We start from the raw sequence: 25,341 nt of genomic DNA, 5'->3' as shown, positions 1-25,341 counted from the left end.
TTATTATTATTATTATTATTTCTGAATAAACTCTAGAGAATGTTGTGTATGAAAATCCCAGGAGATCAGCAGTTATAGAAATACTCAAATCAGCCTGTCTGGGACCAGCAATCAAGCCACAGTCCAAATCACTGAGATCACATTTTCCCCATTGTGATGGTTGATGTAAACATTACCTAGGCCCAAGTCGCAGGCCCATATCTGCATGATTTCATTGCACTGCTGCCACACAGTTGGCTGATTAGATAATTGCAAGAATGTGTATGTGTTCAGGTGTTCCTATTAAAGTGCTCAGTGAGTGTACATGTATAGAAAATTATCTATCTAACATCATTAAGCGGCATTACATATATAGCTTTTCATCCATCCATCCATCCATCCATCCATCCATCTTTTACCGCTTACTCCTTCTTCAGGGTCGCGGGAGAACCTGGAGCCAATCCCACGGAGCATCGGGCACAAGGCAGGGTACACCCTGGACAGGGTGCCAGTCCATTGCAGGACACAATCACATACACACTCACACACCCATTCATACACTACGGACACTTTAGACACGCCAATCAGCCTACCATGCATGTCTTTGGACTAGGGGAGGAAACCGGAGAACCTGGAGGAAACCCCCGCAGCATGGGGAGAACATGCAAATTCCGCACACACATGGCCCCGGCGGGAATCGAACCCCAGACCCTGGAGGTGTGAGACGAACGTGCTAACCACTAATAGCTTTTCATATCTATTTAATATTAAGTAGCTTTTTTGCGATTTAATTATTTATATGATCTTATTTTATAAGAAAACGTGCCAACTTAGGGGTGAGGTTATAATTTTTTTTGTTTATGAATATAATATTTTGCTTAAATAAAAAATACTAACATAGTAACAACATTTTACTTTCACAATATAAGATAATATATTTAAGAGTAAATGAGTAATTAATACCTGATCAATTAAATGTATGACAGGCTAAATGTTTACAAAAAGACTATGAAATGTTGCATTTTTTAAAAAAAATCTCATCAATATGTAATGACTGAGTAACGGGTTTACAGGGTACACAGTATGGAGAAGCATAAAATGTATTTCTTTGGCCTTGTTAGTAACAAAGAATTGAAAAGGTAACATCCAGACTCTTTTACAGTATATATGGTTAATGTGTGTATTAAAAAATAAAAAATAAAAATAAATGCCCTGGGATCATACTTGTCATTTTTTGCTAGGTTTTCACATATCTGTAGACCAGCAGTCGCTGACGTTTTTTGATTGACACCGTTTTCATCCAATCACAGAGCAGAACCGTAGCTGAGGAAGTGTTACTTCCGCCCGCGGCCTGTACGTCCTGTCATCCCGCGCTGCGCACTTCACCACGCGTGGGTTACAGTTTGTCCTTTCCAGCCCAAGCATGGACGTGTCCGGAGTGTAAACATCTGGACAGTAGCGAGTAAAGCCGACGGATGTTTTTAGAGTAATACCTGCTAACATTTTGTGAACCAGAGGACTGTGTGTCTGGTTGCAAATGGAAGCCGATGGTTTGGTTCGCAGGAGGCGGATGAGCGCGGAGCCGCCCGGTGGAGATGGCGCGGTTGCAGGAGCTTCCGCCGGCGCAGAAGTGCGCTGGTTCGGTGGCAGGATCTGGGCTCTGTCCGAGGGCATAATGGGCACTCTGTCCCCGCGAATAGGAAGCGAGTCAGAACTTAACACGGTGCAGCTGCATGGGTCCCAGGAAGTGACCGAGATTTCGGAACCGGATTACGAAGGTCTGCCTCAAGGAGCTTCAACCAGCACGTACATGTTAGCCGGGGCCGTGGCGGGGATCATGGAGCACTGTCTTATGTTTCCCATCGACTGTGTGAAGGTGAGTTAGCGATTAGCTTCCATCAGTCAACCAATTTAGAACTGCTATGTTTAAATTCTTCGAGTTATGCGGGCATGCCGTGTCTAGCTAGATGGGTGAAACTTATTCTGTCGGCTACGTGACTATCTTTACTAGTTAGTTCTTAATTTGAAACATTTGTTTTTATCACTAGATATATTTAGCTTCTTCACGAGAAACACGTGAAAGTTATAAAGTTTACCTTGGCCTGACATTCGCACAAGCAATGTTTAATTTTAATTTTTGTCTCTATCTGCTCGGAGTTGCACAAACCAACCTTTAACACCGAGAGCAGTATTATCTAACTTAGCTACTAACTTCTACTACAGTTCAAGCCTCCTCTGCTGTGCTAGCTGGAAAATCACCTTGGTGGTGTATAGTTATAGATATTATGTTAAATATGTAATAAGTTCCCCTTTGCTAATACGATAATTGTTGCGTTTTTGTTTAAGGTGTAGTTGTTTCGTTGTGAAACTGTGCTTTAGTTTGCTCTGGCAGCTCTACAGAGTTAGCGCTCACACAAGGTCACACAAGCTTGGGCTCAGGTAGGTCACAGCATGCACGACACCGCATGCCCCATTTTCGATATTATACCGATATCAGAGCTCGGACCACGTGCACTAGTTAGTTAGTTCCGTCCGCGCAGCGGGGCGCATCGGGCAACAAGCATTCGGCAGCGTCGATTTCCACATCTTCCCACTTGACGTCGAGCGTTCGTAGATCTTCCATGAATGTTCGTCGCCATGTATTATGCGGCCGCCCTACTCTTCTCTTCCCCCGTGGCGGCGTCCAGCGTGCACTGCTCGAAATTTATTCTGACAGTAGTTTCTGTGCTACTCTGTACACTTTTTGCCACGTCATGTGGAACATCACAGGTGTGTTATGGAGTTGTGCACCATGTTCATGTGCAAAGTCAGCGTCAAGTCTGTCAGCATCACATCTTCACAGCATAAAGTGTACCAGTGAATTCGATGCTCCTTCATTCAACTTTCATTTTTGTTTCATGGCATCTGGAGGGTCTGGCTGTATTAGAGTTAAGTGATCAAAATAAAAGATATATTACTTATACACACAACTACAGCGTGTCCCAAAAGTCTCCATACACAGGGGACCATGTTTGTCAACACCATATGTGTGTCTTCGTCAGTGGATGTTGGTGGACGTCTGCTACTCGGTCGGTCTGCAACACTTCCAGTCTTTTTGTATTTGTTAATAAGTTTGGCAGGAGTGTCGTGTGTGATGTTCTTGCCATGTTTCCTGTTAAAGTCCATCGCAGCCTTGTGACTGCTTCCAGATCCAGCCATGAAAATGATTTCAGTACATTCGTAAAGGCTACCTGGGGGGGGGGGAAATGTCATGAAAACCGATACTTCGGTACCAACATTCTTAAAACGTGACGGTACTTGTTTTTCTGCAGTAGGGTGGGTATCGATGGTACTGAGGTTGCAATTCTTCCGGAACTGAAGGGGGCAGCAAATACGCGCAAGTGTTTTAGTCGGTCCACAAGTGGTGAAGAAGAAAAAGAACAACTACAAGCACATGGGAAAAACTACAGAAGTTTAGCTCTGCCCCGACTCGTTGAGAGGAAATGTGGTATGGAATATGGAAAAACTTTGCATTCGAGGTGGATGGCAACAAACATATGTAATTGATGCTCTGAAGCCGGTCTGCAACCGATGCTATCGTTAATTTCAAATAAAGCAAGGAAACGCCTGGAATTTGGCGAAGTACTTGAAAGACGGGTCCTATATTATGTTTGTTTGAGGCACCTATATAGATTACTATATAGCAGTAATCTAATTATTGACCTTATTCTGAGTAAGCCACGAATTGCTTTTAGAATATTCCTTTCATGTTCCTGTTTTACATGTTATAGAACATAGTTCGATTAATGTCATTACATCACCGCGCCACGCCGTCTGACGTTCCCTCCAGAATTTCACGTATCAACATACAGTTTTCTTTGTTATGGTACCATTTTGGGTGTTTTTATTTTAATTTTTTTTACGAACGTTTCAAGTGCAATTAATTATTTGTCATGCTGTACATGCAAATAGACGACTGCTTGAAGCCATGGGCTGCATCCCAAACCGCGTACTTACCTACTATATAGTAGCCGAGATACATGTATTTCGTATACTATAGGCCTATAAGAGGTAAGTACGTGGTTTCGGATGCAGCCGTGCTCTCTTGTTTGCTGTAAAACGGTTGAGCTCTGCCGTGTGTGATGTCCTGTTGCAAAATGCGGTGAAAACTCACACGATGTTAATGTGATTAAGGTGTTTACATGTCTGTAATACACGTTGATAATGTGACTAAAACAGGATAGGATTAAGGCAGTGGTTTTCAAAGTGCGGGCTGCAGCCACCCTTGGGGGCCGCCAGGGGGCCTCAGCAATTTGGTGTGAAAAATAAATGTATGTTTTCTCTTTCTCACTCTCAGACAACCAGATACACACACAATCAATTCCTAATGTAAAGATGTAAGATGTAATTATTAATAAAAAAAAGGGGGATATATTCAGAAGTCTGTGTTTTTAATGTGTTTTAAAGACATCTTGCAAAAGGGGGGCCTCGGTCAAATTTTAATGCCATTTGTGGGGCCTTGCCCTGGAAAAGTTTGGGAACCCCTGGATTAAGGTAATTAAAAATTGCTGTTTACATGGTAGTTTCCTAATCAGAGTATTGTCTTAATCGGGTTAATATTGGATTATTTTTGTCCATGTAAACGTACTGATTTTTTGATAACTAAAACACACCGCCCCCCCCCTTCTCTTTCTCTCTCTCTCTCCCTCTCTCTCTCTCTCTCTCTCGCGCTCTCTATCTTTCTTTGCCAGTGTCAGCCAGAGGTGGATGTCCTCCAGGAGAATTTTTAATTTTATTTTTTAATTTTATTTTTATACCACACCGTGGTATCGACTTTGGTATCGAGTATCATGCACTTTTGGTGGTATCTGTACCGACTACTAGATTTTTGGTATCGTGACATCCCTAATATATATATACCCTTACGAAGGTACTGAAATCATTTTCATGGCTGGATCTGGAAGCCGTTACAAGGCTGTAAAGTAAGTTTGACAAGTTTTGGAAGATATTTTGCTAAAAATTGTTAATTTCAACTATGTATGGGGCCTTTTGGGCACCATGTATATCCGATATCTTCTTTTAAAATATACATCACACTATTTAAGTCCCATCAAGTTGGCATGCTAACAGAGTGGAAAATCTGTAGAGTTCTCTAATCTGATTGCCCAGATGATGTTGAGCAATTTTCTGTTTTCATGGCGGCTCTGAGAGTAGTGCCAACCGCAAGGCAAATCACAGGTTTATATTAATGCGCTTCTGATAACTCCCAGGAACTTTTTGAAGCTTTTTTTTTTCAGGAAGATGTTTATTTAACATTAATGAAAGAGGTGTTTTGGAACTGTCCTTTATCATTTTCCACTAAAGGAAAGTTTTCAGGATGGAGGGTTTTGTGCTTTACATATTCTTGGTAACATGACAAACTGCTAAGTCTGTATCTTTACTGTAAAGAGGACGTGAGGGAACAACTGTTTATAGCTGTTAAAATGTGTGTGACAACAGGAACACGGATGTTTCACAACAAGGTAACTTTAAACCGATAAGACGTAAGACGAACATTAGGCCTGGGACAAATAAAGTCTACCACCAGAAAAAGAAAAAAATCCCTTCTCCTTGTTCACTCATGTAGTGTATATAGTTATGTTTAAATCAATGCACGTCAGGAGAATGCAACTTATATTGATGCTGTAACTATAGCATATGTGCAACTCGTTCAGAATCCCATTGCCTGCTGCACCACACTCATGATCCAGTGGATGGTAGGATAAAACAAAGGCAGCCTGAGTAAACACAAAATACAGTTTTTAAATAATAATGTTATTTATTTACGCAAAAAAGTTATCCAATACCAACTGGGGCTGTGTGAAAATGTATTTGCCATTATCTCCAAGTGGAAAAAACTCTGCGGAGTAGTAAACCTTCTCAGAAATGGCCGACCTTCCAAAATTCCTCCATGTGCACAGCAACGACTCATCCAGCAAGTCACAAAAGACCCAAGGACAACATCAAAGGACCTACAGGCCTCTCTTGCATCAATTAAGGTCAGTGTTCATGACTCCACTATCAGTAAGATACTGGGCAAAAATGACATCCATGGAAGAGTGGCGAGGTGAAAACCACTGCTAACCCAGAAGAACATTAAGGTTCGTCTGAATTTTGCCGAAGCACACCTTGATGATCCTCAAACCTTTTGGGACAATGTTCTGTGGATTGATGAATCAAACGTGGAACTGTTTGGAAGACGGGGGTCCCCTTACATTTGGCAAAAACCAACCACAGAATTCCACAAAAAGAACATCATACCTACAGTCAAGCATGGTGGAGGAAGTGTGATGGTGTGGAGATGCTTCAGGGCCTGGGCAACTTGCAATAATTGAGGGAAACATGAATTCTGCTCTCTACCAGAAAATCCTAAAGGAGAATGTCTGGTCTTCATTCTGTAAGTTGTAACTCAAGCGCAATTGGATTATGGTGTTTGATAACTGTATTTTGAAGATCTTAAGCTATTTAATGAGATTCACACAAAAACAGAAGAAATTAGGATGAGGACAAATACTTTTTCACAGCACTGAATATTATGTTGGCTTTCACTTTTTAGCTTAGTCTACTGGTTTGTGGTCATGGGAGTCCTCCCTGTCCTGCACAGTTTAGTGTTTTCCCTGCTCTGAACACATTTAATTCAAACAATCAGCTAATTAACATTGCTTTCATGTTATAATAAAGCATGTAAGATACTAAAGCCACTTTTCCACTGCACAGTACGACTCGACTCAGCTCGGCTCGCTTTACTTTTTCTGAGCTTTCTTTTCCACTGCAGTTTAGTGCTGCCTCAATGTAGGTGTCTTCTTCCACTTGCCCTCACTCTGGAATAATGTTGTATTATCGAAGCCCTGTACAGATACACGGTCAGGCCGTATTCCAAATGCAAAAATCCTTTCCTGTTCACTGAACATGGACCCTATTAAGGATGTAAAATAATGGCGTTCTAGAACCTACGTAGTGCTCGGTATGACTGTTAGAATCAGCCACGACAGGAGTGACTTTGATAAATGCCTGTTTGGAAATCAGTAACAAGCGAGATGTAAAAATCTAGGACAGAAACCTTTATTGTAATTTTATCTGTAATGAGATAAATGATGCATTATTTTCAATTAATACAATATTACCATATGCAAAGTATGTATTAAATGACACATTTATTCAGGCAAAATACAGAACTTGTTAAGGATAATTCTTACTCCCGCAGCCACCTTGGGGCAGTGGTGGCTTTGTGGTTAAGGCTCTGGTTTACTGACTGGAAGGTTGGGGGTTCAAGACCCAGCACTGCCAAGAGCAAGGCCCTTAACCCTCTCTGCTCCAGGCGTGCTGTATCATAGCTGACCCTGCACTCTGACCCCAACTTCCTAACATGCTGGGGTATGCAAAGAAAAGAATTTCACTGTGCACATGTATATGCGACCAATAAAGACTCATTACTCAGTGTGTGGCTCACATTTAGTATCGGCTCGGCTCTCTTGGAACTTCGACCAAGGTGGTACTAAAAAGTAGGGATGCACCGAAATGAAAATTCTTGGCCGAAACCGAATATAATGAAAAACTTGGCCGAAGGCCGAATACCGAACACGTTTTTTCCATTTATTTTGCCATTTTTTTCACCATTGCACAAATTAAATGGTCAAAATGTGCTTTTTACTATTTTGTCTTGCTTTTCAAAGAAAAAAATCAATTACAAAATGTACAATTTCAAAATATTTATTTTACACTGAACTTTTTTTTCATTCCAGCAGGCATAGGCTACCAACAAGGCGCAATATAACTTTAAATAAATAAATGAGTAAAATAAAAATATTTTGATGTGGTCATCTTTGAGCCCCCCTTGAATAGCCTATGTTAGGCCTTTAACTGAATGCTGAAAGAATGTAACACTCTGTAGCCTACAACAAAAAAAGTGCATTGAGTGCAAAAAATGGTTCTATTCGGTTATATATGGCTGATTATATTGGGGATATATACCACTCGCGTCCCTGTACACCTTGCGGAGTATTATAGTAGATATAGTATAGTTAGATACGTTGTTAATGTTATGTTCCTTGATAGATTTAGTTAGTTTAAACTATAGATTAGTTAATTTAGTCCCTGCTGGTTTTTCCGCTCCCAGTCCATAGTACTAGTGCATGTTTCTTGTTTTGTGTTTTGACCCTGTTTTCTGTGATCACGACTTTGATTCCTGCTTTGCCCCGTTTATGCCTGTTTGTTGATCGCCTGACCCTTTTTCCTGTCTTGACTACGTTTTTTGGATTACGATTTGGATTTGTCCGCCTGCCCTTAAATAAATACTTCTTTACCTGCTTCCGTACTCTACTCCCTTACATCTCGCAACGTGACCGAATACTCCGGAACGGAAACAAAACAAACGCACGTGTCCACAGTAAACAATGTCATGGTTGTCAGCATCCGAAGAGCACATAGCTCGTGCACATAGCTCGTGCATGCGCGCGCCCCCTCATCTCTACGAGCGCACTGCCGGAAGTGGAGGTCGTGACATTCGTGCGTCTCACTCTGGTTGCTAGGCTATTTGGTCGCGTCATCAAACACGTCATTGTTCAGTCAAATTTATTCCGCCTTTTCACTTACAATTTCGGTTGCCGAACATTCGGTGCATCCCTACTAAAAAGAGTACCAGATACTGTCCACGGTGGAAAGTCCACAAAAAGCGTGCAGAGTCGAGTTGAGCCGTGCCATAAAATGTGCAGTCAGAACATGACACGGGGCAGCGCACTGGAGCTTTGACTTGCTTGGTGTGCTAGCTATTAAGTGCAGTGTGATTAGTCAATGACTGCTTTGCAAAATTGCAATGGTATGAGAGGAATAAATCACTTTGGGATATGTTGTTATAAGACAATAATCAATGTCCACCTCCACCTTGTGTTGGGGCCACATGTCGTCTTTTATTCCTTCCAATCCAATGATGTTTTTTTGTGTCAGTGCTCATCTTAGTAAAAAAAAAAAAAAAATGTGTGTACAGTCATTTGAATCAGACAAAATATTCCTTGTCCCTGTCGGTGGATCTGGGGAGATAAACCCTTATCTGTTCATGGTAGACGATTGAATTGATAACCCTTATGCCTGAGGGATAAAAAATGGTGTGTGTGTGTGAGGAACAGTGCATCTGGACTTGGCAGAATGACTTGAAGGGGTCTTATAAGACAATGCACTTTTTCATTTCATGTCATTATCAGATGTTGATCTCTTTAGTAAAAGTATAGCTTTTGGAGAAGTCATCATTAGTTCATGAACAGGGAGCAAAAACTCATGTTTTGAGCTGTGAAAGAAATTTCTCACTATTTAAAAAAAGAAAAAAAGTTTAAATTAAGCTATCTTGAAATGCACAAATTTTTTTTTTTTCACAGTCACAGAGATCCAGGTTGTCAGAAATATGAGTGTTTTATATTAAGTGCTTCAAACAAACTCGTAAGTGTATTAACGTGGCTTGTTGTGTCAGATTCATGTGCTGTTTTGATGTGTTCTAGACATGTTTTCTTCAGCACAGAAATGACATTTTTATGTTTATATCCTTATTTGTAAATGTTCACGCCAGAAATTCACGCCCGTATTTCCATTTTACATAAAGGCTCGTCCTGACAGCAAGTGAGTCTCCATTAAACTTCACTGAATGAGTGCGAGTCCACGCATGCACATCAATCAAACAGCGTGCAACAGAAAGGAAGCACAATAACTGACCAAAATATTCATTTGAATGAAATATGTTGTTTGATGCTATATTAAGAAACAAAAGTAATTGAGAGCAGTAACTGTAATGGGGTCATAACATGTAATTGTGTAAGAAGTATCATACATTTACAGAATAAAGTAACATGTTACTGTGTTCAGATGAGAGAATGTGTGTTACTGCAGCACATTCAACATCTTACCAGTTAATTCTTAGTTTCTACTTTTTTTAAGCATTTTTAATAGTGATTTAACTTCTGCTTTAAAGCTTTTTTTGTTTTCAAAATGTTAATAATATAATATAAAAATAATATAATGTTAATATTTTTTAAAATCCTTTGCACAATGTATAGTCCACATAGATACACACAGAAATGTTTAATACCTTTTTCATAGCCTTCAATTTGCACAATGTTTGAAGGACAACATTGGGCAGAATGTGAAATAACATGTATTTTGGAAAAAATACAGAAAAAAGGGCCTTTTAATCCAACAAATCGATTAATCGAAGAAATAATCGACAGATTGATTGATTGTCAGAATAATTGTTAGTTGCAGTTCTAGTTGTTTATCAGGTCAACTTCACTATACCAGACTTCACTAATATCTCTATGGCTGTTCCCTACAGAGGCTTGGGGGGATTTAGTTACAAAAGGTTGAGAACCTCTGCCATAACCCCATGTATCCTAACAAGGTTCCCAGGGCATTTTGGAAGAACAGCCATATCATCACAGATCCTTGACATACTTAAGCATGGGGATTAGGTCCTTTTGGGTAACCTGCTTTTTACACCTCATTATAATCATTGTGTTCAGTAACCACTTTATCCTCTTTTAACACCAACCAACGAAATAGTTTGGTGGCATGGAGGTAGGGCTGCACAATTAATCGAATATCGATCGCGATTACGATTTTGACTACCCACAATTGAATGAATATGATCAACTGCGATATTAACGTTTAAAGTTCATCTTCCGCTAATGGAAAACTCTGCTGCAGATCAAATCAAGCGCTTCCTACACTTACAACCAATCACCTTAGAGCGGCGAAGGGATGACGTCATTTTGTAGTACCGAAACCCCGAAACGGAGTTAGCATTTTAGCCCTCGAGCTGCCAGCTTCGCTTTGAGCTCCAGCGCTTTGTGCGAGGAGAAATCATGGCATTAACATGATGCTAAATGGCACTACAGAGGTTGTCGGGGACATTGAATATCATCACGCCGAACGGGAAAAAGCTTTGCAGATAAACTCAGGGCTCTGCAGTGTGACCATTTCACTCGCATTTGTGACTGAAAAGTATTTTGTGCGACTGTGAATAAATATTTAGGCACACCAGTCCGAGTGACCTGTTCGAAGTTGTATAATACAACCGGGATAAAAACTACAACTCCAAAATGCATCTACACTGAGCAACAGTTACTTTCACACTGCTACATCTCCTCAGTCAACCGAGCAAGTGTGGAAATACTGCAAAGAAGCCATTATAATGACAAGTAACTCTGCACCTCATCTGCTTCAACTTCCTTATCTCACAAACCGCCATCTTTTATTGATCCCGCAAAATGACCTGAACTTAAACCTGCTCGTGTAGACACAGCGGCTTTGGGTGGAGTAAATTCATAATAATGCTAACGCTACAAGGTGGGTTTAATTCAAACTTCTTTATTAAAATATTACTCACCAATCACAATCAAGACTAGCAGCTGTTCAGTATGTAAACATACAGTCCGCTGCTGCTCTCCATTCACTAACTCTAATTCACTTCATTTAAACTCACGGTTGCCAGATATCACTAGAAAAGTCAACTCCAGTCTCCATGTTTTGATTAAATCCCCCCAAAACACAATATTATCCACAGAGATGGCAACACTGTACTGGGGAACCCATCTAAAACTGATAAACAAACAAAAATAAAACTACTAAATGTAAGGACAGAAAATGTGCTTAGTTATAAATAAATCATTTAATATAAAAAAAGATATAATAAATTCATAAAATGTAAATAAAATGAGAAATGAAATAATGTTTAATTACTATGGGTTTCATTTAATATCAATTTGACATTAAGCTTAGTAAGCCATTTCCTTCGAATGCTATTAGCCTTTTTCCTAATATGGATCATTTTTGTGTTAGTCTACTTTTAATTAGGACTATTTATTGTTAAGATATTTAAAAATAAATATTTTATGCTTGTTTATTTATCAATTAACCAACAGTATTTCTCACTGTTATTATTTTAACTCAATTAGCAGTGACCATGAGCAGAGAGCTTACATTTAACTGTTTATGACCTCCTGATTAAAGTTTAAACAAAAAAAGATTAGTATCTGGATCGGTATCAACTGTAAAAATCCTGATCGGAGCATCCCTAATGAACACCATTAAACTAAAGCGCTTTGCATCTGACGGGTAAATAAACTCACCCAATCACATCCTATGAGATTATACAGATATATACACAATATACACAGAGCGGTTCGAGAACTGACTCCAGCCCAGAACCATGACAGCGGAAAATGGCTAATAGTGTAGCTTTAAATATATTTAAGAGGAGCAGACTTCAAACACTGAACATTGATGTTTATTGTATTTGTTTACAAGGTAGAACAGGTTAACGGTTGTTTTTTTTTTACATACAGTCTGTAAAATTAACTGAAAATATTAAATTTAGTTTATCAGAAGTTAAATTAAGTTGTCATGGCTCACACTATGATCCTAAATTCTGTCATAATTGACCAGCTCAAGTTTTCTCATGCCTACTTGTGTGTTATATTGTGGCATGGGAAAACTTAATAAATGTGAAAGTGCAATAAAAATATGTTTACACTAAAATCAATTAATAATCGTGATAAATAATAGAGATCAAATTTTGATCAAAAATAATCGGGATTATCATTTTGGCCATAATCGTGCAGCCCTACATGGAGGTGGTATTTTATTGTAGATTTCAAGTTTTGGTGACTACCAAAATACTACAACAATAATTCTTGGAGCAATTTGTGCCTTGCTATGCATTCCCCTTACTATGCACGGGGCAAATTGGACTTGAATTCCCCTCCAGGCTAGTTCAATACAGCTCCTGTTTTAAAATGCTTAATTCTTGCTCTACAGTGGATATGGGCATTTTCAGCTATGTAGATATTTTCTTCATAGACATTTGTATCATTTAATTTGTGTAATCTTCCCCATAATGATGAATAACTAAGGGTAATTGGCTTATCAGCTCCTTCTCCTTGTATGCAATCTCCTTTTATGACTGAACCTGCTGATGGTGTACATGACCAAAAAGTATGCCTTTGGGTGTCATCATCTGATCAAAACACAATGCTAGTTGTAGTTCTGATACTTGGTCAAGTTCAAGAGCTGTATTTTCTGAAGTGCTGAAAGGAAGGCCTTCTTTCTTGCAACACGAGTTTGTTGTTATGAAGGTGGCAAGTGGCCGTTTTGAAACTAGACAACCACAAGCATCGACTAACCTGTGCCATTCTTCTCCTTCACCATCCTCCTTCTGTTTCTTTCCAACTGTTTCTAACATTTGAATATTTATGGCTATAATTTCTTCCAAAATTATTTATACTATACTATTACTCTGTATAAAAACTTATAAGATTTGTGCAGCAGCCATTTGCCATATGTGTTGAAATGACTAATTCCATGGTAATGGAAGACAAAACGATATGACGTGCATCCTTGAATTTATATCCCTGGGAAACAGGATGTGGTAAAAGGCAAGTCCCAGTTCCTGCAGACTGAGAGCATATTGTTCTTGTTCTTCTTCTTCATAATAATAATATTTGTTGTAGTTCTGATGACAAGGGTATTTTTTATTACAAAGAGTTTCTCCAAATGTTTGAGTAGAAAATTTTAAATATTCTGTATAATGTTTATTTGATCTCATATTGATTTCACAAAATGGATTCATAAATATAACGTATTTTTTTATTGGATGAAATGTATTTCGCTGCTTAATTGTATACCTGGGCGCAACACCAAAGTATCACATATTCCAAAGACTGAACATTACAAATGACTACACTGAATAGCAGACCTTTTCTAGGCTTACAGTGCCCTCCACTAATATTGGCACCCTTGGTAAATATGACCAAAGAAGGTTGTGAAAAATTGTAATAAGTATAAATTTATATTTATTATAAATATGGGGTAACATAGGCCAAAATTCCCTTAGTCATTCATAACAATGGATAAGACCAAGGCATATAGCTATGCTGTACAGCAAAAGGTTGTTGAGCTTCACAAAATGGAAAGTGGCTATAAGAAAATAGCACAAGCATCGAAAATGCCCATTTCCACATTCAAGGCAATAATTAAGAAGTTACAGTCAACTGGAAATGTTATGAATCAACCTGGAATTGGATGTGTCTATATTGCAAGTCGCTTTGGATAAAAGCATCTGCTAAATGAATAAATGTAAATGTATTGTCTCAACGCACTGTGAAGAGGATGGTTCGAGTGGCTAGAAAATCTGTAAGGATCACAGCTGGCAAAATTCAGAAGTTAGTTGCTTCTTGGGGTCAGAAAATTTCCAAAACTACAATCCGAAGTCACCTACTTCACCGGCATCTTCAGTTGGCCAGACACTACTGGAATTTCACATGGGATCAGGTACTATGGTCAGATGAAACCAAAATAGAGCCTTTTGTCAATAAACACCAGAGGTGGTTTTGGCGCACACAGAGGTACCCATATGGAAAAGTACCTCATGTCCACGGTTAAATATGGTGGTGGCTCTTTAATGTTTTAGGACTGTTTTTCTGGCAGAGGACCTGGACATTTTGTTAGGATACATGGCATCATGGACTCTATCAAATATCAACAGATATTAAATGTAAACCTGACTGCCTCTGCCAGAAAGTTTCAAATGGGCCATGGTAGGATCTTCCAGCAGGACAATGATCCAAAACATACATCAAAATCAACACACAAATGGTTTACTGACCACAAAATCAAGGTCCTGCCATGGCCATCCCAGTCCCTGACTTGAACCCCATAGAAAACCTGTGGCGTGAACTGAAGAGGAGAGTTTTGAAGGATCTGGAGTAATTATGTATTGGGGAATGGTCTCAGCTCCCTTTCCATGTATTTTCCAACTTCTTCAGGCACTATAGGAGAAGACTCACAGCTGTTATCTTGTCAAAGGGAGGTAGCACAAAGTATTGACTAAAAGGGTGTCAATAATTGTTGCACACCTGTATTTAACGAAGATATTTTTTTGGACCTGTTTTGTTTGCAATTGTTTGATATCCATGAGAGCAGAGTATTTTTGTGATTTTCTTGAACAAAAGATCAAAAGGTTAAACTGCAAAGACAATTTTTCACAGCCGCCTTTGCTCATATTTACAGAGGATGCCAATATTAGTATAGGGCCCTGTAAATATGATCTGAAAAAAGAATCATTTAATATTACATTGTTCTGATTAAGGTTTTATTTGGTATGTATATTATGGTCAATCAAATGCATATTCTTGCATATAAATTTATCTAATCTATGTATCTGTATCTTGTAGTTGTTATATCAACTGTAAAGAATCTGTCCTTTTGTTGGAGTTTATCAGTTCTGTCCTTCTTTTATATTTATGGTCATTTACAATGTTATATTCCTCAGTTGACACTTAGGAACATCTTGGCTATGGTTCATTCTTGCTATTTTAAAATTGGGATGAGTCCCACATGTGCATATCGGTCAGCATTGGAGCCATGACAGACATTGCTGAGGGCATTTAGAAAGCCTTACTCAGTTTTGTTAGGAACACCAAAGACACGGAGAGACAATTACACAAACATAGGCAATGGGTTTTGTTTGCAGTCCAATCAGAGGTTATCATTCAGGCTCAGGGTTTTCCAGGCAAACACTGTCACATTAAGTTCCTTGCACATTTGCTGTTAGTAATGGCTCTTTAAATGAGTCAAAGCCAGTGGACTATTTAGGACGTAGGTAGAGGTGTTTTTGTGTGCTCAATGCGTTTTGTAGTGACTCCTAGTTTACCAGCCATAGGGATGTAGTTAATTTGTATTTCTTGTCTATTTCATGAAGTTTCTGATAAATCTAGCCTCTTCCAGTTTGACTGCTGATTTCCTCATTTGTCTCATGTTTAGCTCTCTCTGCAGACAGAGAGTACAATGGATTCTGCTAGATCATGCCCAGACCTTAGGCCATATTGGGCGAGGTTGTGTCCTTACAGGTTCTGCATTCCACAGGGAGACTCGTTTGCATGAGAGCTAGGCTGACACGAGAACAGCACTCTACAGGACCAAGTGTTTCCACAAGACTGTGATATGCGATATGGCATGATGTGACGTTGGTATTCACAAACACAATGTGCTCATTATTGAGTCTTTCTAGTAAAACAGATTCACATTCCTGCCATGTACATATAACAAGCCTTCACACAGATGCATATTCATACCACTAAAACAGTTACAAATTTATTACTGTTCTAACAAAACCTAAGATGTTTTAGATAATATGGTTATTATGGCATCACAGTTTCATGGTTCGTTCCCTCACAGTTGACTTTTTCAAAATATTGATTAAAATGCATTTGTCTTTACAAAAAAAAAATGAAAAGTCTTTTTTCTGATTGCAACATTAATTAACAAACATTTTGTAGTAATTTTCATAATTGTCCATTTTATGCATCATTTGAAGTGTATCACCTTTATTAATAGGCATTGTTTCACAGAGGATCAAATGTTTGCTTGTCCAAATATATTAGGAAAAACCAACAATTTCCATGGGGTGTACTTATTTTTTTCATATGACTGTGTGTACAGTGCTGTGTAAAAGTATTTGCCCTATCCTGATGTCTTAAATTTTTGTGTACATCTCATACTAAATTGTTTCAGAAATGAAAACAAAATCTAAAATAAAAAAAGGCAACCTGAGTAAACACAAAATACAGTTTTTAAATGATGTTATTTATTGAAGCAAAAAAGTTATCCAATATCATCATGGCCTAGTGTAGTTACTAAGTAGTTACTATGTAGTTACTAATTCCCCAAATCTTTGAAACTGCCTTCAACTGCAATCAACAAACCCTGTATAATCAAATCATCACTTAAATAGAAATTTTTCAACAGCATGAAGTTTGATAAAAGGTCTTACCCAGGAACACCCTATGCCAAAATTGAAAGAAATTCCAGAAATAATGAGAAAAAGGTGATTGAAATACATCAGTCTGGGAAGGGTTACAAAGCTATTTAAAAGGCTCCAAAGGACCACAGCTAGAGGCATTATCTCCAAATGAAAAAATTCGGCACAGTAGTGAACCTTCCCAGAAGTGGCCGACCTTCCACAATTCCTCCGAGAGCACAGCAATGACTCATCCAGGAAGTCACAAAAGAGCCACGGACATCAAAGGACCTGCAACCTTTTGGGAGAATGTTCTGTGGACTGGTGAGTCAAAAGTGGAACTGTTTGGAAGACGGCTCCCATTACATCTGACGTAAACCAAACATCGAATTCCATGAAAAGAACATCATACCTGCGGTCAAGCATGGTGGTGGCAGTGTGATCTATTCAATATTCCCTCCACCCTGATTAAATCCCCAGGTGAAGAAAAACAGCCCAAAGTATGATGCTGCCAACAGTTTTCTTCTCTGTGGGGATGGTGTTCTTTTGGTGATGTGCTGGGTTTTTTTTTGGGGGGGGTGCCAAATTTATCTTTTGGTATTATGACCAAAAAGTTAAACTTTGGTCTCATGAGCACATTATTCCACATAGTTTTGGGAGATTGGATACTTTATTTGTTTGTTTGTTTGTTTGTTAAATAAGGGCTTCCGTCTTGCCTCCCTACCCCATAACCTAGAGATATGAAGATTTCAGGAGATTGTTACATGTAGAGAGCAACCAGTACTTGCCAGAAATTGCTGCAATGTTGCTGTTGGCCTCTTGGCAGCCTCCCTGACCAGTTTTCTCCTGATCTTCTCAATTTTAGAGGGATGTCCTATTCTTAGTAGTGTCATTGTTGTGCAGTATTTTCTCCACTTTTTGATTATTGTCTTTACAATGTTGTGTAGAAAAAATGTTGTAACCCTGCTATGTAAGCTCTTTCTGGCCCTGGCTTTTTGAGTTGGCTGTTTACCAAGATGATGTCAGGAAAATCCGATAGGAACTGCTGTACTTTTAGTTGGGGATAATCAGTCACTTTAATCGATTGCAGGTGTATACTAATTATTTAACATTTAACAGTTTGAATGTGATTGGTTGATTCTAAACTCTGCCACATTCCCAATTTTACAAGGGCGTGCATGCTAATGCAACCAGGGTATTGTACATTTTTGTTTATTATTTTTTCTCCTAAAATGATTCTTATTGTTTTTCCCTTTAATTAATAGGATAAAATTTCAAAATTTAGGTAGAAAAAGTTCTGACATGATTCATCTTGGTTAAATTTTTTTTTTAACATCACAAAAAGCTGCAATTTTAACAAGGTTCTGTAAACTTTTTATATCCACTGTATATAAGGTTTTAAAACACATCTTCCAGCCAATCAAAATCGAGTATTCGGGCAGATCATGGTATAAATTTACGTTTATGGCATTTGGTAGATGCCCGTATCCAGAGCGACTTACATTTATCTCATTTATACAACTGAGCAGTTGTCCTGTGCCTCAAGGGCTCAGCAGTGGCAGCTTAGCAATGCTGGGATTTGAACTCACGACCTTCTGATCAGTAGTCCAACGTCTTAACGTTAAAAAAATATATATATATGCACACACACACGCACGCACGCGTACGTATGTACAAGGATGTGTGTAAGATATTTCTTTTCATGTTCACCACCGGCTTGTGAAACCATGATGTTAGACTATTATTAGACTAGTTTATCATACTGTAAAAAGTTCAAAGTATAACACCCATAGTACATAAAATGCAAAACAACTGAAAAATCAGCACTTAATTCATTCTAAGTACATAACCCCATACTCCCTTTTTTCTCCCTCAGTAATTGCTGGGCTGCAGGTGTTGCTTGCTGTATTATTGTTGTTGTTGTGGTGTATATACAAGACACAAAATGCTCAAGGGAAAAGATGCTAAGGAAGCGGTTAGCATATAATTCCTCTGAGCATCCAGCTGCAGACTGTCTTTAATGGGATGAACCTATACAATGCAAAGCCAAGCTTCAGTCTTGCTGCCATGTGTGTGACCTTAATGTGTTTATAAAAAGCTTAGTGGAGGGAGGGGCGTGCCAGACATGTACAGACATTTGGACCATGTTATAATGGGACATTGTGTGTCTTCTCCAGTGCATTGTTTGATCAGTTTCATGTATGTTTGCTTGTATTCATTTTCTTTCCACGATTGATGTATGAACACAAGGTCAAGAAAATGATGGTCAGACTCTTTAGAGGCAAGTCTGTCTGCTTAGAAGGCATTTTATCAACGCCCCAGTTATATCAAGCAGATTGTCAGCCTGATATTTCAAAACCAGGTGTATCATTAATGTTAAAATCTCCCAAAAATGGCGTGAACGATTTGTGGTTTTTCTGTGACCACTTTTATAAGCAAGGCAATTGGATCTTTTGAAAAGAGCCAATTGAAAAGTGGGACTTCCCATAGTGCCTTTAACCTGTAAGTCAGTGGGTGTTTTTTGTCCCCCACTCTTTAAAACTAGTCATGCTAATGATGTGTTGGAGAATTAAGCTGATTTCACGGATTAGGGACTATTAGTCAAAGCAATTGCATAGCTGTTAGTCTTTGGTGCAGATGTTCTTTGTTCTCATCAAAATGAATAGTCCTAATTTGCAATATTACTGTTTACTCTGTTGTCCTTCAGACCCGCATGCAGAGCTTGCAACCCGATCCAGCTGCCCGCTACCGTAATGTAATGGATGCTCTGTGGCGTATCATGAGGACTGAGGGCATCTGGCGGCCAATCAGAGGCCTGAATATCACAGCAGTGGGGGCAGGGCCTGCCCACGCACTCTACTTTGCCTGCTACGAGAAGCTAAAAAAGACTCTCGGCGATGTCATCTACCCAGGAGCCAACAGTCATTTGGCGAACGGTACACCTCACTTGCCACACCTCAGACCAAATAAATAATCACAATCAGAAATGCTTCCAAATAGTAACAAGATGCTTTTCGTGTAATAACAAGATTAGAGCAGTCAGGAATACTCAATTATTAGTAAAGAGAACTGTACATTTAATCCTTTTCAGCATGTTTAATGTTCGCATGTGTTTATCAATTCTCCTGCATGCAGGTGTGTACACGATGGAAGGTAACGGAGGGTGAAATGAAAAATGGAACAAAATGGAAACATTATAGCTTTTGATGAAATGATCATTTAAGCACTGTGTCTGTAATTTTCTATTTATGTGCAGTTAAACTACTTTTAAGTGACTAAGATTTGGACCTGACACCCTGATCTGTGATAATCCTATACACTAAAGGCATGCCACAGCAAGCAGAAACTTTCACTCAGTCTTAATATCTTCATCTTACTATAAGAGTTTAAATCAGATTCATCTACATTTATTTACATTCAGTCTGTTTTATGTGACGCTTCCTTCTTGTGTAACGAGTAACAGCTACTTTAGTAGTTTTTTATCTAGATATTTTCATGCGCTTAATCAAGTAGATATTTGGGTGGGAACATTTTGACTTGAGTATTTTTTTTTTTTTTCTTTGTAATAGTACTTTTACTTGAGTAACTTTTTGATACTCTAACCAACTCTAACAACATGTCAGTGTTCTGTTGAAAATGCAAAAATTTTATAACATTGCAACATTAAGGCCTACATTTTGTTTTCATTAATGGATGATTTTAACTTAACTTAGCTATAACAATCAGTCAAATTATATAAAAGTTATTTTAAACTGAGATTAGGAATTGGGTTTTTTTTTTCTTCTTTCTCACTTTCAGTAAGAAACAGTAATGCTACAGATACTGTAGTACTTAGATTCAGGAAAGCTGTGCATTATTTAGTGTGTGTATGTATGCGTCTGTGTGTGCATATGTACGTATGTATGTATGTGTGTATATATAATATAAATAAATTAGTAATTGTTGGGAACTTGTATGTATTTATCAAGGAAAAACAAATGTTAAGTCTGTACAAGTAGGTTTTAAGGTGTCCTATTATATCGACTACTCGATTCTTATTCAAAGGAAATGTCAACTAATCGATTATCAAACTAATAAAAGATGATCGTGACAGCACAAAACAAATGCCTTCCTCATGATGTGGTGTTCTAGTTATAATGAGATGTCTTGTAATAATGAGATTCTGGATGGGGAAAAGGCACAACTGTTTAAACCATGACGTGTTTATTAAATATACCGCTCTACTGTATCAGTTATATGCCCGTCAACCTCTATCATATCCACACTCTTATTACTGTTTTTCATTACGTGATCTGAATTAATTTTATATTGTATACGACAGCAAGAGGCATCCGAAGCTCTTAGAGCAACATTGGTTAACACAGCAGAACTGATGCTTGGTGTTGCTTTGCCTTTTCTCTTTTTCTCTTTCTCTTTATGCCTAGGTGAGGGGCAGAGTGGGTGAGTAGTCTCTGGAATGCTCATCAGATTAAAATTCCCTGCAGCATCAAAGGGGAAGACCTTTTGGTTGTTTCAGAAGGAGCGACTATGCTTTGTGTGGATAAACCTGTTATTTAGTACCACTTTTCCACCTTATTGCGAAGTTTATCGAGTAATGTTTTTTTCTAATATTTGTATTAAAATCCACTTATTGCAGTTCATCATCTATTATTATTTTACTTCAGAGCGGTTACATTTTGTTAAACAGAAGGTATTTGTGTGTGTATGATATTGCTGTGTAATATTCTAGCATCATTTTCTAAGGCAGACGAGTTACTGAGTTAAAGGAAGTTTGTGTGATGATCCGGTAAAGACTGTAAATTGGAGTAATTGAGAACAGAAGTTCCGTTCTCTCCCGTGATAGTCACACTCCTAATAACACACTCTTCCAAATCAGCTGAGGCTCTTTGTGGCTGCCTTTATTTAGAGGCCTGCATGGATCTGATCGCTAAATGTGTCTCCGATTCCTCTCCGCTCTGTCTCCTACTTGTCTCCTTGATGCTCACTGTTAAGAATTTATTTTGGCAGGAGCTGCAGGATGCGTGGCCACCCTGCTTCACGACGTCGCCATGAACCCGGCTGAAGGTACTTACTGTTGATGCTTGTTCTCGAACGCCCACATTCACATCTGATCAGTCTAGTACAGGAGTCACTAATCTTATCCACAAGGGTCCAGTAGCTGCAGGCTTTTATACTAGACAAATAGGAGCCATGCCTAATAGTTGCTTGAAGACCAAGATCGGAAAAGGAAAAAATACCATTTTGAAGTTTAAGAACAAAATTTGAGCAAAAAATTAGCTGCTTCTGGTCAGTTTCAAATTATGAAAAAATAAATGTAATTAGACTATCACAGTAGACACTGTATCACAAAGTGTATTATGATATGATTTATTAAGACATCTACATTATATCCTCATATTGCCTAGGTCTAGAAGAAAGATTAGTTGATGAAACACACACACACAGTTTGTGTCATCCAGACATCCCTGAGACACTAGTTGAGGTGTAAGTGCTTGGTTGGAATATAAAACCTGCAGCAGGGGTTCTTTGCAGATAAGATTGGAGATCCCTGGTCTAGTCTATAAGATCAGTAGAGTAGTTCCTTTGTGCCTTGCATTTCTAACCAGTAGGTGGCGTCAAAGGGTTGTGTGATTGCTTGGCAACATGAGGAGTAAATCGGGGAAAAGGTCTGTAGGCTCATAAAAGACTTGTAAAGGGTCGTCCTGTGGGAGAAGGTAGCCTTCACTTAATTAACAGCTGCACTGACCTAGAATGATCTCATCTGTGGCCTGAGTTTGACAGCAGTGCTCATGTGCTGGCATTACTCCAGTTCAGGCTTACACATCCAGGTGGCAGTACACACCTGTTCTGCTGCCTTGAACCACACATGCAGCATTAGCTCTTCCGTTCTCAGTAAACGGCCTCGACTGTGCTGAAAAGACTACTTTATTTGATACGTTTATGTCCGGATGGAACAGGCCACAGTGTATAATCAGTCTACGCATTCCTCTTTTGATGGCAATACTGTATTTCAGTCATGACCTTTATATTTTGACTGGGTGTCTGTTAGCTGCTTAATGCTCTCGCTCTCTCTCTCTCTCTCTCTCTCTCTCTCTCTCTCTCTCTCTCTCTCTCTTTTTTTTTTTTCTCTTTTCTCTTTCTCTGTGCCGGTTCCTGTGGCTCTTCAGTGGTGAAGCAAAGGATGCAGATGTACAACTCGCCGTATCGGAGTGTGCTGGAGTGCATACGCTGTGTTTGGCGACATGAAGGTCCCGGGGCATTTTACCGCAGCTATACCACACAACTCACCATGAACGTGCCGTTCCAGGCGCTGCACTTCATCACGTACGAGTACCTCCAGGAGATTCTCAACCCCCCCAGACTGTACAACCCCTCATCTCATATGATTTCGGGAGCTCTAGCTGGGGCGGTGGCTGCTGCTGCCACCACGCCACTGGATGTGTGTAAGACTCTACTAAACACACAGGAGACGCTGGCACTGCACTCAGTGAGCCCCGGCCGAGCACACATCTCAGGCCTGGCCCATGCCTTCAGGACAGTATACAGGCTGGGCGGCCTGCCTGCCTACTTCAAAGGTGTGCAGGCTCGAGTCATCTACCAGATGCCCTCTACAGCCATCAGCTGGTCTGTTTATGAATTCTTCAAGTACATCATCACCAAGCATCAGCTCGAGCGCCTGAGGATGCAGAGGGACGGAGAGAAGTAGGCGCTCACTCAATCATTGTCTAACCCTGCCCTTGATCAGCAACTCCCCTGGCCTTGATGTTCTCTCTCTCGCTGTCTCTCCTGTTTGCTGTACCACCACTGAGGCATGCATGCTGCAGAGAGACAGAGAGAAGAAGCCGCTCACACGCACACTCATCTGGGCTTGCTCAGAAGATACCCTGGACTCCCCTCCTTTTCTGTCTCCTTTTCTCCCGCGATATCTCCATCACTACACCACCAGCCATGGCTCCATATTGCACAGGGACGGACTGGTTGGACATCAGAACCAATATTTATACCCACAGTTGCATTGCACTAGCATTTCTGGCAGCCCAAATGTGATTACTCTTGATCCCACCAGAGGGCATTAGAAGCCTCTATTAAGATAAATGAAAAAAGTTGCTACTGAGAGGAAGGTCTTTGAAATTCAATGATATAGATTAGAAATCTGTGTAATGTAGCCTTCTCTAAGCAAAGATATAGTAATGTATTTGAGGAAAATATATTTTTGAAAATTCAGCACAGATTACAATTTTAACAAAAATGAAAGCATTTAGACCAAATAACATACAGTATGAAAGATGAATAGAGGTCAGAGATAGAAAAAAAATATACAATGTACTTTTCATAAGAATTGGTTTTGCTTACATAAGGTTAAGTCATTTTTAGATCTAAAGTATATTCTGAAAGAATCCTGGGACCCCTAAATTACCATCATAGGTTTTGAGTCTACCAAGCGTTTGAGAAAACAGCTGGGGAATAAATGCACTTGAGAAGAATTGCTATTTCCTTCTGATCTTTATAATGTTACTGCATTATCTGTAAGCTGCATTGGAAGCAATAACAGTGTTTAGTAATTGGAATATTGTTCTAATTTCTCCAACTGTTCTTACTTGCACTGATTAAAATCGAAGGCCATTTAAAAGATCTAATTGTGGTTACGGTAATCTGCATTTACTGTAATCTGAGTAGTTGTAGGCAGAAGAATATAATGGCCTCTGTGAAACATCATGGTTGGTTTTTGACTGAAGTCTATTTCATTGCCCCCCTGTGTTGCTTGACTACGCCTTAATGTTAATAAGTTACGGAGTCGGTCCTTTTGGCATTTGTCTATGCTCTACCCTGTACCCAGCTTTCAATAAAGTAGCAGTGCTGTGACTACTGCCTGCTTAACTTGGAGTGATTTTTGACTTTTCTGTCTTAGTGAGTTTGTAAAAATGCACTTTCTCTGATACAGCTAAATAAATTCGCATTTATTTGAAACAGTGATTAAATATAAATTAATGCCACAAAAGAGTGGAAGCATGAGTGTCTGATGGTATTGTGACAGCTTCCACCTCTCATGTTCATGGTATGTGCATTTCAGCTGCAGCAACTCTGAGCCACCAGAGTTGAAAGGGAGCTCTGTTGGTGGTATGTCCAATGTTTGGGTTAAATCACAGGTGCAGACATGGCCTTTGACCATATGTGTCCTGACTCGAGGCAAGGTTGTGTGTCAGTTGAGCTTTCACTTTACCTGCCTCCTCAATCCTGTTGAGCAGTTGCCCCAGAAGGACTGAAATTGGGAGAGAAACGAAACAACAGATGAGGAATGGGTAGAAACCTGAAGCTCAGACCAGCTGAACGTGAACTTGACTGGCAGGATCATGGTCTATTCCTAAGACAGGAGTGCAGGAGGTGTTGGTCCTTGTCAAGAAATGTTTTAACAGTGAGCAAGAAATTATGCAAACAAATAGCACACCTTATCACAGCATTACACTGAACCGGTATGAAAGACTGCCGTCTACTTTTGGGAAGTCAACCGTTTGTCTGGAGATTTTACTTCACCTTTGCACTCAAGAGGTATGTTTACCTTTCGTCTG

General features: G+C 39.3%; 1 protein-coding gene across 1 annotated transcript; it reads left to right on the top strand.

Annotated features, from left to right (window-relative positions):
• Positions 1 to 1,315: 1,315 nt before the first annotated feature.
• Positions 1,316 to 24,658, top strand: slc25a28 (solute carrier family 25 member 28). Its single transcript, XM_053621233.1, has 4 exons — positions 1,316 to 1,855; positions 19,482 to 19,710; positions 21,782 to 21,838; positions 22,942 to 24,658. Exons 1-4 carry the CDS (start codon positions 1,517 to 1,519, stop codon positions 23,478 to 23,480), a joined length of 1,164 nt encoding a protein of 387 aa, XP_053477208.1. The 5' UTR covers positions 1,316 to 1,516; the 3' UTR covers positions 23,481 to 24,658.
• Positions 24,659 to 25,341: the final 683 nt, after the last annotated feature.

This window comes from Ictalurus furcatus, chromosome 3 (assembly GCF_023375685.1).
Source record: "Ictalurus furcatus strain D&B chromosome 3, Billie_1.0, whole genome shotgun sequence".
NCBI classification, from domain to species: domain Eukaryota; kingdom Metazoa; phylum Chordata; class Actinopteri; order Siluriformes; family Ictaluridae; genus Ictalurus; species Ictalurus furcatus.
The sequence above is the reverse complement of the archived record's forward strand: the minus strand, read 5'-3'. Positions and strand labels throughout refer to the sequence as shown.